Source organism: Arachis stenosperma, chromosome 4, assembly GCF_014773155.1.
Source record: "Arachis stenosperma cultivar V10309 chromosome 4, arast.V10309.gnm1.PFL2, whole genome shotgun sequence".
Taxonomy (NCBI): Eukaryota; Viridiplantae; Streptophyta; class Magnoliopsida; order Fabales; family Fabaceae; genus Arachis; species Arachis stenosperma.
This window is the reverse complement of record NC_080380.1, coordinates 148,344,724-148,361,353: the sequence shown is the minus strand read 5'-3', so window position 1 is coordinate 148,361,353 and position 16,630 is coordinate 148,344,724. Positions and strand designations below refer to the sequence as shown.

The 16,630-nt window shown below is 33.0% G+C and overlaps 2 protein-coding genes across 3 annotated transcripts; one reads left to right on the top strand and one right to left on the bottom strand.

The window, feature by feature from the left end:
- Positions 1-502: 502 nt before the first annotated feature.
- On the bottom strand, positions 503-1,690 carry LOC130972940 (uncharacterized). The gene has a single exon (XM_057897287.1). It carries the CDS (start codon positions 1,567-1,569, stop codon positions 712-714), a length of 858 nt encoding a protein of 285 aa, XP_057753270.1. The 5' UTR covers positions 1,570-1,690; the 3' UTR covers positions 503-711.
- Positions 1,691-4,741: 3,051 nt separating this feature from the next.
- On the top strand, positions 4,742-11,120 carry LOC130973728 (RNA polymerase II C-terminal domain phosphatase-like 3). 2 transcript variants are annotated; one of them, XM_057898365.1, is made up of 12 exons: positions 4,742-5,821; positions 5,933-6,065; positions 6,160-6,215; positions 6,325-6,385; positions 6,496-7,845; positions 8,413-8,979; positions 9,047-9,193; positions 9,288-9,556; positions 9,648-9,759; positions 9,841-10,098; positions 10,654-10,700; positions 10,805-11,120. In XM_057898365.1, exons 1-12 carry the CDS (start codon positions 5,175-5,177, stop codon positions 10,866-10,868), a joined length of 3,711 nt encoding a protein of 1,236 aa, XP_057754348.1. In that variant the 5' UTR covers positions 4,742-5,174; the 3' UTR covers positions 10,869-11,120. The 2 variants fall into 2 exon arrangements, with proteins under 2 accessions (XP_057754348.1, XP_057754347.1); XM_057898364.1 differs by having other exon boundaries at positions 10,651-10,700.
- The last annotated feature ends 5,510 nt before the right edge of the window (positions 11,121-16,630 follow it).

The following is a 16,630-nucleotide window of genomic DNA, read 5'->3' as shown; positions in this document are numbered from 1 at the left end:
GATCAGCATATATTGTCTAAGCCCAATTTTATATGTCTCCCATTGCATATGTATGCATTATCTCACCATAAAAGAATTATAAGATTATCACAGGTTTTGTATCAAAATTCAAAGCTACAAACTTTAAATATAGATTAAGTGTATGAAAGGTTAAACATAGCAGAGAAACAATAATCCATGCCTCAGACATTGTATAAAAAATGATTATCAATCACTTCAATTGCAAAAACCAGAAAATATGTTATCCTACATGATCAAGTAGCTGAAAGATTAATAGATTAATCAAAATGGAGGACAACACATTATCCAGCCCGTTAATTTTGATTTTCAGATTCAAGATTACAAAGATCTTCAGCTCAATCCAAGCTCCACATGCATAATTAGAGCACGGAAACATCAAACAATTGAAGACTCAAATGAATGAATAGATATGACACCTCCACCAAAAACTAGTTCAATTAAGGTAACAGAACTGCTACTAAAAACAGAGAAAGAAAACAAGTCATCAAAAGCTTCAACTGAAGATCAAAGTATATAACAACCATTGCTATTCATTCATACTTACCAGAAACACAAAAGGAAACATCTTACACATGCATATATCTACATCAACTATATAATTCAAGGTAGCACAATAAGAAAGAGAACTTAAGATTTGGAAACCATAGACACACACTTCACATTAACAATTTACATTACATACATACATGATCATGGAAACCCTTTCCGAAGCTTCTGGATCGCAGTGTACATTTTCCTTCTAGAACCAACGGCATTGATCCCCATATCTTTGAGATCTTCCAATGTCAGCATCGGAAGAAGCTCATCATCCACCTCATGAATCTCAAACATCGGAGCGTACCTACTCAGACCTAGCTCCAGCAACCACGACCTCACCCCCTCGCACTTCCTCCCTTCCCTCGAATCCGATTCAACCACGTCGTTTTCCGAAACCCTAGCTCGATCCGTGTGCCTCCCTATGTGCCAGTAACCGTCGTCGTCGTGGACCGAGTGCACTGGACTGTCATCGTGATAGTCTTCGTCTTCCTGCTCGTAATCGAAATCACGGTAAGCTTCTTCTTCTCCGTTGTCGTTGTTGTTGTTTTCTGTTTTTGCTGCTGCTGCTGCTGTTGTTACTGTGGTTCGAGGAGCGAAATTCGATCTCACACGCTTTGTTGCTGTTGAAGCTCGCTTCGATTTACCGCGTTTGTTACCGAATTCAGCGATTTCTTCGCCGCCGTTAGGGAGGTTCGTTAGGGAACGAGCCTTCGAGTTTGTCCTGGAAGGTTCTTTCGAGCGGATACGCCAGCTCCATGGAGGCATGCTCGGGCGGCGCGTGTGAGTTTCATGGTTGGTTGCGGAGGCGCGTTGGTCTCCGATCTCTCCCAGACGAACGCTTGGACGGCGTTGACGTTTCGGAGCGAGTGGCGGAGGACCGGGATTCTCAGCGGCGGGCTGCTGCTGCGCCGTTGTCGTCGTAGGATCCGCTGCCGTTTCCTCCGGGGCGGAAGGTGCGGTGGCGATTGGAAGCTCCGGCGGCGGTTGGAGTGTTTCGGGCTCAGCCGCCATTATAGTTACAGTTGCAGTGAGAAGGTGCGCAGGATAAGGGAGTCAAGGAGTTTTCCGGTGAGGTGAGGGCGCAAACAGTGCGATACGGTTCCTTATGTCTTGACCGTTGGATGGTTTCCGAAATTTGTGGTAGTGATTAGTGTATTATGTGGAGGAGAATGGTCGTAGATTCAGGATTGGAACAACAACCTGAAAGCTAAATGGGTCCACTCGCCAATTGCCACGTGTGACTCACTAATTAATCATAGTGGATTCTTCTTTTTGTGTTTGAATTGATTAGTGATAGATGACGGAGTTGATAATTTATTTTATTTTAGGTAAAAATTTATAAGCAGAGGTTGATATTTACAAATTGTTAAATAATTTAAGAAATTTGATTAAATAATCTTTTGATTTAGATTTTATGTCTTAATGTCTATAAAAAAACAATCATCTCGGTACTTGAGTATTTAAAATTATATAATTATATAAATTTAATTGAAGAAAATAAAAAGTGTTCGCTACATTAGTTAAATTTTAAAAGATTCGAACTTATCTGAATGAATTAATTTAAGAATTTAATTTTAATAACAATAATCAAATCTTAGTTTTTCATGTAAAACTTTTGTTAAAAATTAATTTCTTACTTGATTTTTATCATCATGCCGTCATGCGGTTGATCTATTCCCTTTTTATTCACATTCTATTAGAGGAATAAAAAATTAAAAATAATAATAAAATAAAAATGAAATTGCCATTAGCAAAATTTAATTCCAAAGTCTTAATAAATGTGGTATTGCATGAATTGAATTTTTATGCTATGTACGTTTTTTTGGGGGGGGAGGGGGGAGGCAAGGTAGAGAAAATCGAGATTTTACGTGAAATCGGGAAAGTAAATAAAAAACGTAAAACGTAAAATCTTAACAAGATTTAAATCGTAAAATCGTTAGACTTAGTACAAATTTCGTAAAATCGATAAACTCATTTAAAATCGTAATATCGGAAGATTTTAAGAGTTAAATCGAGATTCTAGCTACTATGGGGGGAGGGGAGGGATTCTGTCAACAAGGGAGTCAAATGTTTAATATAAGATTATTTATTTAAAATGGAGAAGTATTTGAGATAATCCTTGTCCATAATTATTACATTTTTATTTTGATTATGAAACTTAGGTGGATTTGCCAGTTAACTTGTCTACATTTCTGGTATAGGAAAAAAGTTAATATTACTTTTAATCTATTATTTAAGACTTATATCACATGTGAACATGTTCTAGCTAGCTAGCATGCCATATGAATGTGAAGTCTACCACAAAATAATCATAAACGTAATAATAATGACACTCTTCTCAGTTCTCACTCCAGATATATGTCATCTTTATAAAAATAAAAATAAAATGAAAAAGAGAGAAGCTGAATCTATTTGATATTGTTAAAGAATTTAAGATTAAGATGCCCGTGGTTTGAACTGAAAGGACAAGTAGAAATATTTTCCTGTTAGAAATGAAAACGATTGTGTCAAGCAACATGTGGCAATTCTTTTCTCAAGCACACTAATTTTTTTAATTTATTTATAACGACGTAACTATCTCACTAGTTTCTTTTTTGGCCAAATATTATTGGCATTGTTGCCTTGCAATGAAATGTGGGATTCACTTGTTTTCCCTAAAAAACAAAGCAGGATATTAGAGTGCAAATGAATGTGAGATATAAGAGCGACTTAAGCTATATGTTATGTGGTCGATGATCTCACAATCTCTTTGCTGCAAAGGGTTACAGTGAAAATTATTAAGATATTTATAATTTTTTCTCGAGAAATGTTAGGGGTCAACAATTTTGGTATTTTGTAACCATCAATTGGTTATAATAGTATTTTTAATGGTGTAAGATTACATCCAATAATAAAAAATTACTCACTTTTTTTTATGGTTAAGTGCTAGTCAAAAAATACAAGAATTACTGGTCCATAGACTTTTTCTTTTTCTCAGTATTTAGAAAACGTTATGTTAAATGGCAATACTCTTTAGTTAAATCGCAAGTAAATATTCAACACCCTTAGGTTTAGGCTGTGTTTGTTTCTGAGAAAGGATAAGGCAAGATATAAAAGATAGAGACACAAAATTTTATGTTTTTTATTCTGTTTAATAATAAATTAGAACAAATTATAAAAATTTAATTTATTCTCATTTAAAAAATTTGAGAAGAAAAATATAATAATAAAAAATATAATTATAAAAAGCGAACAAGAATAATAAGAAAAATAAAAAATAAGTTATGTCTCTTGTTAGTGTCTCTATGTCCTTCCTATTAGAATAGACACAAAATATATTAATTTAATGTTTCTAAATACAATATCTTTATTCATATTTTATCTGTTAAACACAATTTTATATCTCTGTATTTCTGTTTTAATGTCATATTCCTAAAAACAAATGCCGTTTTACTGTCCACTTTAAAATAGAATAAGATTATTTCTGTCAATAAAATATATCCGATCTTATTTTTATTCTTGATTAAAGTGAGTTAAGACGATCTTTCTATCATTTTCTAAATCAACACGGCACTTAATTTTAGTAAGGAAAGATGACAAAAATACTGTCTGGACTTATTTTAATAAAAAATAAAGACTAAATCAAATGTATTTTATTGATAAAGATCATCTTGTTTTATTTAAAAATTATTTAATCAAATATCATTGTTATTACTTTGATTTAGTAAAAAGTATTTTTAACTTAAAAATGTTATCAAATTAATCTTTAGTTAAATATATTAAATCCTCTAAATTTTTTATTTTTAGTTTTTTACGTAGTTACCACCTACCAGTCATAATTTTGCGTATAATCTTTCTTGATAATTTAAATTTTATAATCTTTAATTTCGAATCCAAAGTGGTCTATTTGTGCATAAGGTAAGAAGATAAGAAAATGAAGTTAAACGAGAGGGGCAAGAAAAACATGCCTATTCACTTAGAAATCAAAATCACGACCGCAAGAATAAATACATAGCCTAGTGCGTGTATTACACTGCACACTCTTACCACTGTCATTCTCAATCCAAGTTGCACGGTTCCTTTCGGGGATCACTGACGTGTACGGTCCAGATTCAAAGTCGAGTCACAAATAGATTCTCCCTCGTGTGATCCCTATATAAACCTTCCATTTCTTCTCTCTTCTCTTTAATTCGCCACTCTCACGTTATTATGTTTTGTTTTTTCTAATTGAAAAGGAGAATTATTATTACAATTTTTTCGCCTTTCTTCTTTCTCAGCGAAAAAAAGTTCTATTGCTTCATCCACGCTTCGCATCTGAAGACATGAAAACCTTCTAATTCCCGATCTATCTCGTAATTCAGATCTGACACTCCGCGAAATCTTGGATTCAGTTTGATTTTGATTGCCTTGGTTTTTTTTTTTTTTTTGAACATTGAGAAACCCTAAATTTCACCAGATCTTGAAGAAACACAACTTGGAAACCCTAACTTTAAATTTCGCCTTAAAATCCGCGAGTTTGTTTTTTATTTTTTATTTTCTTGATTTAAAACAGAGAAAGAGAGAGCGTATGTGTGCCTTTTTGTGTTTATTGTGGGCTGGATTGGATTTTATTCGATTCGATTCGATTGGATTCATTTATGGTTTTTAGATTTTCTGATTGTGAGAACTTGAAGGCTATAAAATCGGAAGGTATGGAGAGGGGGGTAGGCGATGTGGAAGAGGGTGAGATTTCCGATTCTTCTATAGAAGAGATCACTGAAGAGGTTTTCAAGAACAAAGAGGCTGCTAAGTTGGACAGCAGCAACAGCAACAGCAACAGCAACAACAACAACAAGCAAAAAGGAAGCGATCCTAATGTATGGACTGTTCATGATCTATACTCCAAGTACCCTACTATATGCCGTGGCTATGGTTTGGTTAATCTAGCTTGGGCAACAGCTGTACAGAACAGGTCCCTTAACGAAATTTTTGTAATGGACGTTGATCCTGATTCGAATGCAAATGCTAATGCCAGTGCTGCCATGTCTTCCAATCAATCGTCTTCTGGGTCTGCTGGTGTTAAGGAGAATGCAAGTGAGGTGGTGATTGTGGATGATGATAAGGAGGAAGGAGAGTTGGAGGAGGGTGAGATTGATGATGATGGCGCTGACCCTGAAGCATCAGTAACAGAGAGGGTTCAGAGTGCTGCTGAATGTGGTGTAGTTGCTTCTGATACTGATTCCACATCTGATAAGCTCAGTGTTAGGGAGGTTCTGGAGGGTGTTACAGTTGCTAATGTGGAGGAGTAAGTGAAGAAACTGTTGATGGGTTTTGTTTGTTTCAACTAATTTGCTGACATTGGAGTTTATTCTCACTGAATCGATTTTGTTTTATTTGTGGCTATTTGTTCTTGTAGATCGTTTGAGGGGACTTGCTCTAGGCTGCAGAAAACTTTGCAGCGATTGCCTGATGTGCTTTCTGGACTTGAGGTTTCTGAAAGGGATGATCTTGTTCTCTTGGCATTTAAAGCAGTTGAATTAGTATATTCTGTAAGACCCTTGTGATTCTCCCCATGTGGATTCTCTAGATATCATATCTTGCTCTTCTGTGGATTGTTTCACCACTGTTACTTGTTCATTGTAGGTATTCTCCTTCAAGGACAGTTCACGAAGGGAACAATGCAAGGATACCATTTTAAGGTCCTCAACGTATAAATTTTTCACTCAGTAGTTTTGTATTCTATGAAGATACAAGCTTGAAGTACCTTCTTTCACTAACATGTGTCGCCTTGGTTGAAATTTCTGTCAGATTACTCTCTTTGGTAAAGGATCAGCTTGCACAATTGTTCTCTCCTGATAATATGAAAGAGGTGATGCTTCATACAGTTTAGTTTTGGAAATAATTTCAACTTCATTAACACAATGTTCAATCTAGAGAAAGTAAGATAAGAGTCTGAAACATTGTTTCTCAATTATGCAGATTCAGGTCATGATTTCTGCTGTTGATTCTATTGGTGCTTTAGACAATATTAAGGCTTGTGCCAACGAGACACAACTGGTGATCAAGGAGATAACGACTAAGGAAATTTCAGCTGTGAAAGCTGGGGAATTTGTTTCTTCTAGCAAGCATTTAAACACTAATTCAATAGGTTCATTGGAAGTTTTGAAATATGGACAAAGTAATATTAAAGGCAGAGGGATTCTACTCCCACTGTTAGACCTTCACAAGGATCATGATATAGACAGCTTACCATCACCCACACGAGAAGCACCGTCATGCATTCCTGTTAGCAAAACATTTTCTGTTCAAGAGGGAACGGTTGGTTCTAGGTTGCCTGCTAGTAAGATAGAGTCTGGAAAGATGGAAGTTGAAACCGAAGATTCTAAGTTTCATCACTATGAAACTGATGCTTTGAAGGCTGTTTCCACATATCAACAGAAATTTGGTAGAAGTTCTTTTTTTACATATGATAAACTTCCAAGTCCAACACCTTCAGGTGATGGTGGAAATGTGGATGTTGATGCAACTGAGGAGGTCTCAAGTGCTCCAAAGGGTGCTTCTTTGAGAAGCAATAAGCCAACCGTTTCAGAGCAACCAGCTGTTTCTTCTAGTTCTATTGATGGTTCTAGTTTGCATGGACTGATTACCTCAAGAACTGATGCTCCAGTTTCTGGATCGTACCCTATGAAAACATCAGCTAAGAGTAGAGATCCTAGGCTGCGTTTCATTAATTCCAATTCCAGTGCTACTGAACATGCTGGAATGATGATGTCAAGAAAGCAAAAGGCTTCTGAAGATCCTTCTCTGGATGTTGCCGTAGCAAAGAGACTAAAAAGTTCGCTAGAAAATACTGAGCTTAATACAAGAGAAATAAGAACTACAACTGGAGATGGTGGTTGGTTGGAAGAGAATAATGTTATTGGGTCTCAGTTAATAGAAAGGAACCATTTAATGGAGAATGTGGATTTTGAACCCAGAAATACCATGACAGTGAGCAGTTCCCTTCCTGTTTCTGGTAATTTCAATGTGACTAATAATGGAAAGGAGCAGGCACCAGTTACAAGTAATATCAACACAGCTTTTCCTGCTTTGCTCAAAGATATTGCTGTAAATCCAACCATGTTGCTAAATATACTTATGGAACAACAGCAGAGATTAGCAGCTGAAGCCAAAAAGCCATCTGATCCTGCTATGGGTACGATGCATTTACCAATCCAAAAGTTGGCAATGGGGTCAAATGCAACCGTTAGTATTGGTCCATCAATGACCGCTGCTATTCAGCAAAAGTCAACTGGACCCTTACCGGTTTCATCGCAAGCAACTTCCACGGTAAATATGTCTTAAAAAGTATTCTTAATGCTGCATGGATATGGCCACATGTATTGGTATACAGTATGTGGGTTATAACAATTATCTTAAAGTTAGGGTACAGATGCATGTCCATATGAATCATAATCACAAACACAAACAATAGCATAATTAAATAAGACTTTAGTGCCTTAAACTCCCAAGCTTTCAAGAAAGCATTACAAAAACATATTAAACATGCAAAAATGTCAACAGTAGTAGAAGATTTGAGGTGGCAAAGTAATAGTTCGTTCCACTAAAGTACAAACCATATAGTGTGGTACTCTGGTTGCAGCCTTATATTTTCCAAGTATCATCTTGGATTTAAGTTTAACATTACCACATTTTTTCTTTGTACCAAATAATCTGGTTCTGAATATGGCAACCATTGAGATTATCCATGTAGCATCATAGAGTACAAACTGCTTAAGTCAAGTTCAAATTATCTATTTCTTCTATTCCTCGTTATTGTGAGGTTTAACTTTAAAGTTTTAACTTCTTTATACTCGATCTAAAATAGGTTTTTAATTTTAACTCTTAATGACACAGACACAAATCCTACAAGATGATCCAGGGAAGATTCGCATGAAACCACGTGATCCACGGCGTATTCTCCATGGTAACTCTGTCCAGAAAAGTGGGAGTATGGGGAGTGAGCAATTCAAATCCGTTATATCCCCTGCATTAAACAACCAGGGAACTGGGGACAATGTCAATGCCCTGAAACCAGAGGTTCGAGCTGAAACAGAGCTTGCACCACCTGATATTGCTCGACAGTTCACCAAAAATCTGAAAAATATTGCTGATATTGTGTCTGTTAAACAAGAATCATCTAGCATATCTTCTGCTTCTGTACCCCTGAAATCTGATAGAGCAGAACCGACGGCTGTTGTGTCTAGTGCTCAGAACCTGTCGACAGGCAATGCATCAGCTTCCTCAAAGTCTCAGGGTACATGGGGAGATGTTGCGCATCTTTTTGAAGGCTATGATGAGAAGCAAAAGGCTGCTATTCAGAGGGAGAGGGCAAGGAGGATAGAGGAACAGAATAAGATGTTTGCTGCTAGGAAATTATGTCTTGTTTTGGACCTAGATCACACACTTCTTAATTCTGCCAAGGTAATTTGTGGCGATGGGTTGTCTGTGTATGGGAATTTCTATAGTTGCCTATTAACCTTTTTCTCAGTTTGTTGAAGTTGATCCTGTGCATGATGCGATATTGAGAAAGAAAGAAGAGCAAGACCGAGAAAAGACTCAGAGACAACTTTTTCGCTTTCCACATATGGGAATGTGGACTAAACTAAGGCCAGGAATCTGGAATTTCTTGGAGAAGGTAATATCAATTCTTCAATATGCTTTAAGCATGACATCATCCTGAGGCTTGATTTTGAAATAAAAAATTTACTTCTTTTCCAAATGCTATATAGGCTAGTAAGCTCTATGAGTTGCATCTCTATACAATGGGGAACAAGTTATATGCAACAGAAATGGCAAAGATCCTTGATCCAAAGGGAGTTCTGTTTAAAGGCAGAGTTATTTCTAGAGGTGATGATGCTGATTCAGTTGATGGTGACGAGAGAGTTCCCAAAAGCAAGGATTTAGAAGGGGTTTTGGGAATGGAATCAGCTGTCGTAATTATAGATGATTCTGTTAGAGTCTGGCCTCATAACAAATTGAACCTGATTGTGGTGGAAAGGTAGCATTCATTTTAAACTTACAGAAGTCTTTCCTGCTTTCATATATTTGGTGGTTCCTTCAACCCTGTATTAAGTTTTAAGATATTATAGGTACACATACTTCCCCTGTAGTCGACGTCAATTTGGACTTCCTGGCCCTTCTCTTCTTGAGATTGATCATGACGAGAGACCTGAAGCTGGAACTCTAGCATCCTCTTTGGCAGTAAGTTTATTGTTTTTTTCTTCTTTGGCAGGCAGATTTAAATGATTTGGCAGTGCGTAATCACTTCTTTTCCACAAGCAGGTTATTGAGAAAATACACCAAATCTTCTTTTCTTCTCCATCCTTACACGAAGTGGATGTAAGAAATATCCTAGCGTCAGAGCAGAGAAAAATCTTGGCTGGTTGTCGAATAGTATTTAGTAGGGTATTTCCTCGTGAAGAAGCCAATCCTCATTTACACCCATTGTGGCAGACAGCTGAACAATTTGGTGCTGTTTGTACTAACAAGCTTGATCATCAGGTTACTCATGTAGTGGCAAATTCACCTGGAACTGATAAGGTATCGTTTGACTTCTACTCTGGGTGTTGTTATGGTGTCTCTGCCTGTCTACATGACATAATTTTGATATTTCTTTATTTATTTATTTGTACTAAGCATATAGAACGGATTTATTTTTCTGCAATATTGCAGTGAATAATAGACTCACAATAGTGATGCACTTGATGGAATAAAATTTTGTACCAATTGCAGCAGTTCAGTGCGAAAATGCTCATTGGAAGTGTTATTATTATGTGTGGTTTAATCCAGAGAAGTGGATAGTAAACCACGGTTATCCACATCCATATATGTGATCCCCATTTGTAACAATTTGTTCTTGAATCATGGTGTATCAAATTGTACTTGGGGAAACTTCAGCATTTGCTTTCTTATTTTTGACAAAATCAAAAGGATAGTGCTTTTTTGTCTCTTAAATCAAGAAGAAATTCATGAATGTCAAATGCATTTCTTTCCTTAACCTGCTCCAACTTGGACCAAACATGTGAAATCTTACCAGTTTGATTTTCTTAATTTTGATGTTTGACTGGTGCACTTGCTTTTTCTTGTCTTCAGCAGGTGGCTTGGGCTGCTAGCCAAGGAAAATTTATTGTGCATCCTGGATGGTAAATATCTCTTCTCTATGTCTATTTTCCTTTGGCCGGTTTTTCCATCTAAATTTGACTTGCCATGCTTCTTTCTCCCCCCCTCCATTTTGTATAAATAACAGGGTGGAAGCATCTGCGTTGCTTTATAGGAGGGCCAACGAGCAAGATTTTGCCATTAAATTATAAAATATAAAGGACCTAATTCTCTTTGGTAAACTAAAATATGTGAAACATAAATCAAGAAACACATTGATTTTGGCTGGGGGTTGTGAAATCATTAGATCAGAACTGGTTAGAGGAGACAATTTTGACCCTTAAGCCCGCCCGTTGGAAATGGCAGTCGGCGGGTGTATAACTTTTACTCCGACTGGCCAGTAGCTCAGGAGATGATGGTGGACTGTATGGATGGCTAGTTGATCCTTGGGGGGGGGGGGGGGGATTTTTCATCTGGTTTTGGTGCCGAAGTTACCTGAAAGAAAGGATGAGTTTAACTGATTGCGGAATTAGGTAAGTGAGAGATGTTGGTGTGGCTTGAGAATGGCTTCCAATAAATTTTGCTGAGATGGGTGTCAAGAGTGAAATTACTGATCCAAAATTTAGAAGGGGGAAATATGTATTGCTGACTAAGCAAAGGTAATGGCCTAAACTATAGGGCTAAAATGTGAAAAAAGGGGTTTATACTGAGGAGATATTGACTGAACCTAAATTAAGGAAGAACAACTCCTATATTAGCAGCAGTTCATGGAGAAGGGGCCCTGGAATTTTTTTTCTTTATTTGGGGGGAAGTGGATTGACAGATGACAAGGAAATTAGTCTGATAAATTCAAAGTGTAGATCAGTGTCAGTGTATAGTTCAATTCCTAGGGGCCTAAGTTTAATCAATAATCAACCTACCATCCCACCAAAACAATAAAAATTGGAAGGGATGGTGGAGGATAGAAAGTTGATTAGGAAAGTTTGCCTTAACCATTCCGAAAATATGGTCAGTTCTGTGTCAATCTGGTTGCTTTGCTGCTTCTGCCTTCAATTCATTTCAACATTGAGTTTCTTCACAACAATTCAATTGGGAAATAGCAACATTTTTTCTAAAAATGACAATATTATTCTTGATGTCATAAATTTCAGTGAATCGAGTTTAAATGGTTTATAAATTCAGAAGCTTACAATAACAAGGAGCAAGAGTCTAACAATTACTACCCAAATAAGGACCACGGAAAATGATAACCCCATCCAGTTGTGTCATGTTATGGTCTGTCTAATTTTGGCAATATTAATGATTATTTCTCTGTCTGGCTCTCTTTGCTGGCAAGAGTGTCCATAGACTGACATTTTGTTGTAATTGAAGTGTCCAACAAATCTCACTCATTTCAACGTTTAAAAATCAGTTGAATAATGATAATAAAGTTCACAATTCAGGTTGATTAATTGTTTAATTTTTAAGTCACAAACTATACCTTAGGAATTATAATGGTTTACAAGATCTTTAAATGAATAAAATGTCAATAATTTGACATAAATGCCGATTTTATATTAATTGAAATGATTTTATAAGACCATTTAATATTATTTTATTCATAATGTTAAGTAAATGATATGAAAAATAAAAAATATTAAAGAAGATATTAGCACCAATTGAATTCATTTATTTAATATTTAATTTTTTGTTAATTTATTCACATTTTAAAATAGAAAGAAGGGTTATATTATAAAATTTATTCTAAATATTTAAAAGATATTACTGTGTCGAATTTTTAATATTAACAATGTATTAAAATTATTTTGAGAAAGTCTGCTTCAGATTCCTTTATAGCTATAAAATAATATTCAAATTAGATTGAGATATTTCCCAAAATTAACAAGTATCGTGTCAGAGTTATACTCTTAAATTTGTTTTGGTTATGTAGAATTCACTGTGAAACTAGAAATTGATGAGTTGGAGTCCAGTTAAGTTAAACTAAAAGGGAATTATTTCTTGAAATACAAAAAATATTTTCAAAAAAAATTATATATATTTTTGTTAAATTTAATTTGGATATATTGACTACATAAAAAATTAATTATATTAGTTGTATATAAAAATTAATTATTAAATTAGACATTCATATAGATGTGATAAAATATAAAGTACACACTAAAAAAAAGTTAAATATTACATGTATTTATATATAAATACATAATGGCCTCTTTTTTATCTATATATAGTAATTTTGTAAAAAAATTTAGAAATGTATCTAATTAAGTATTATTACATTAGCAAATAAATTATATTTTACAATTGTTTTATAAATGATCATATAAAAATATGAATATGATTGGATAATTTTCAATTTGAAGTCACGCCTTCATTCCATGTCTTAAATGCTGGATGGGTTTGGTTGATAAAGTTGGTTTGCATTTAAAATTACTAAACTTTATACCATACATCAAGTCGTAGGTTGGACATGATTGACTTTACAAACCTAACCCAACTAGTAACATAATTCAATTAAGTATATAGCTCATTCAAAACAACAATAAGCAGCATGTTAACATCACCTAATCACGAAATCTTATTTAATTTAGCATAACTACTCATTTATCCAAAGTTCCAAACATTTTTACCTTTACGATGTTAAGTTTCAGTACCCTTAATTGGAGTCTATCTTATTTAATCAAGCATTTGAAATCCCGTGAGATGCATGAATATAATATCTAGACATCGATTTTTGTATTACCAAAGCCTTGAACCTGAAACCGTTGGTTAAAGAGAAAGAGTAACCAGGAGTGCTACGCCAGTTTTGGTAAAGAGTTTAATTAAGTTATTTTTGAAAAAATAGTTTAAATAATAAATGATTATATTAAAAATAATTTATAAATAAATTATTTTGTATTTAAATTTTTAGTTTTAAAAATATTTATTTTATAGAAATAACAAAAAGTAGTAGTATTATGAGAGAAGTAATTTTTTTAACTTCGCTATAAACTCCTAAATAGTTTCTTAGAAAGTTACAATTTGGTTTTGAAAATTGCACCAGACATTAATACTACTACTTTTTATAAGTTAAAAGCTCAAAAAAATTACTTTTAAAGGTTTTCAAACGGTCCTTAGTCTATCTTTCTAATTATCTTCTTAATATTTAAATGAACAAAATTTAAATATATTTGTTATTTTTTAAAATATTAAAAAATAAAAAATTTAAAACTTTTTTATTTAGCAATTCAAAAAAACAAATTAAGAGAATAAATTGGAATTTTTAGTATTTTCTTGGCACACTAATCGACAATATGTTCGGATTCATTTTCTACTCTCTATTCTACAATTACATTAGACTTTCAAGTTCAACTCAACCCAACTAACAATAGGGTTAGGTCGGATAAAAGCTAAGGGTAAAAAGAAAATTTGGTATGAGTGAAAATGTGGAATTAAAGCTAGAAACATTTAAAAAAACCACCAACCACATCTCCTTTGAATTCCATCTCGTGTCATCTTTAATTCTCATAGGCATGAATACTTGTAACACTTTTTTGGATACATATATCTATCCATACTAAATCAACGTGGGTCCAAATTTGTGATAATTAACTTTCCCTCCACACCTATTTAATTTGAAGATATATATATATATATATATATATATATATAGTTGCTTTCTTGAAAGTGATAGTTATGTTCCTTTAACAGATGTATAGTTCAACCTTCAATCAATAATGAAACATTTCTGCTTTATAAATTTTTACTATGAACAGCTCCATGGTGCATCTATCTATTGATTTCTATATATTTTCATTTTTCAACCTAGTGGGTTTGTTATTATATTTAGAACCTACGTACATAAATATAATAATAACTATACTATATATATGCATGTCTCTTCTAAAGGACGGTGCAATAAGAACAATTTAGAAATAAAAGACGAAGAAAGAGATAAGTATGCAACTGAGTTTGGTTATATATAGAGTTGGGGAATGTGATAGCAATGTAAGAACTAACAATTACGTTTGTTTAGGTTGCATTTGGTTTTAAGAATAAGAAAAGACAGAATATTAAAAATAAAATAGTAAAGATAAAGAGATAAATTAATATTTTTATATTTTGTTTGATAATAAATTAGAATAAATTATAAAAATATAATTTATTTTTATTTTTTTATATAAAAAATTTAGAGAAAAAAATATAATTATAAAAATTTGATAGAAATAATATAAAAAATAAAAAAATAAATTGTTTTTTATTAGTGTTATGTTTTTTCTGTCAAAAAAAATATAAAATATATTAATTCATTATCTCTAAATATAATATTTTTATCTATATCTTATTTATTACTAAATATAATTTTGTATCTTTATGTCATTATTTTAGTATTCCATATCTATATATAAATAAACGTGGACTTAAATATTGAATATAATGGTGGAGCACTATGTTACCACTCAAGTTCGAATATTTAATTTGACGTTTTAACCTGTGTGCTTTTATATTTATTTATTTGTTTATTCATTTTACTATCTTTGACTAACTAGGGTTGTTAACTTGTTATTGTAGTGCTTTTTAGTTTTTACTTTTCACTCGAGTTCAATATTTTTCAACTTTAATTTGCGAGGCTTATAATATAACTTCAGAATAAAGAACGTGATTTATGCTAATCAAAACACTTCATGTATTTGTAGCTAAATTCTTGTGCATTCTATGTTAAAATCACTGTGAATATCATTATTTCATCTACACGTTAGGAATATGATGTTAACTTGCATTTCATTCAACTTGAAAAATATATATTTTTATTGATTCTATCGTAAATAAAAACATATATTTGTGTACAAGGTACCCCACGATAAAACTAAATATGCTAGAAATAACAGAATTTTTAAAATTTATTTAACAAAGGAGGAGGAACAATGAGAAGGAAGAGGAAGAAACATGACACTCCAAAATCTTAAAAGAAAAAGAAGCCAAGGGGGGAAAATTAAAGTAGATTATTGGAAATTGCAACTTCTTTGATTATATTTTTCTTTTTTATACCGGGGCGCAGGTAATTAATTATGTATGATATAGTAACATGTAAAGGCCATATTAATTATGATTACCACTTGATCACGTTGGTTAAAGCTTCTCCCTACTTGCTTGCCAAGCCAAGCTTGTCTTTGTGTGATGAATACATACATATATTTTCTTAACCAACCATGCTAGAGTGCTATAATAATTTGCCATATAGGATAACTAGATGGGTAGTTTTTTGGTGATCAAGGTTACAGTGATTAAGAGTGGTTAAATTTTGACTGACCAATGAACACATGACATGTGGAGAGTTGAGTGAAAGTTATTAGTTAGAGTCATAGACCTTATTGTTAGTGAGTAGCAGCGCAAAAGAATAAATAAATTGACCAAAATGATGTGTATATCATGTGGGCCTTTGTTTTGAAGAAAAAAAAAATCTGTTAGTATTTTTTAAGTGGATAATTCCAAAACTTTAATGGTTGGGCTTTAGTGTGAAAATCTATTATAATGTTACATCAATAAAAGTCATAAACTATTAATAATGAAAGTAATAAAAAAAACAAGAACTAAATCATGTAATATTTATGTGAACTCTTACTATTAATATATCTGTGGCATGAATTATAGAGAGTATAAATTTATAAAGTGTTAAAATTTTATAAAAAAGTATTTTTATTTTGAACAAAAGTAACTATTAAACAGTATTGTTTATATTATCATAATTATTATTATTTTTGTTCTTGTTATTATTGATATTATTATTATTATTATTATTATTATTAAAAGAGAAGTTTTTAAAAATTAGTAATTTTTAGTAGTTTTGTTCATCTTTTGATGAATATAAATATATACTAAATTATTTTTAACAGATAAATTTTATTAACTTATATGTTCAAACTCTAAAAATTTTGAGTGCAAATGATAATGATTCATGTGTATGTGTAAAACTTTAACAAACATATGTGTAAATTGT

Excerpts from the sequence above, each read along its gene's own strand:
- LOC130972940 (XM_057897287.1), bottom strand. The coding sequence starts at position 1,569 with ATGGCGGCTGAGCCCGAAACACTCCAACCGCCGCCGGAGCTTCCAATC.
- LOC130973728 (XM_057898364.1), top strand. The coding sequence starts at position 5,175 with ATGGTTTTTAGATTTTCTGATTGTGAGAACTTGAAGGCTATAAAATCG. Across the intron at positions 5,822-5,932 it reads ACAGTTGCTAATGTGGAGGA|ATCGTTTGAGGGGACTTGCT; the intron begins GTAAGTGAAGAA and ends TTGTTCTTGTAG. Across the intron at positions 6,386-6,495 it reads CTCCTGATAATATGAAAGAG|ATTCAGGTCATGATTTCTGC; the intron begins GTGATGCTTCAT and ends TCAATTATGCAG.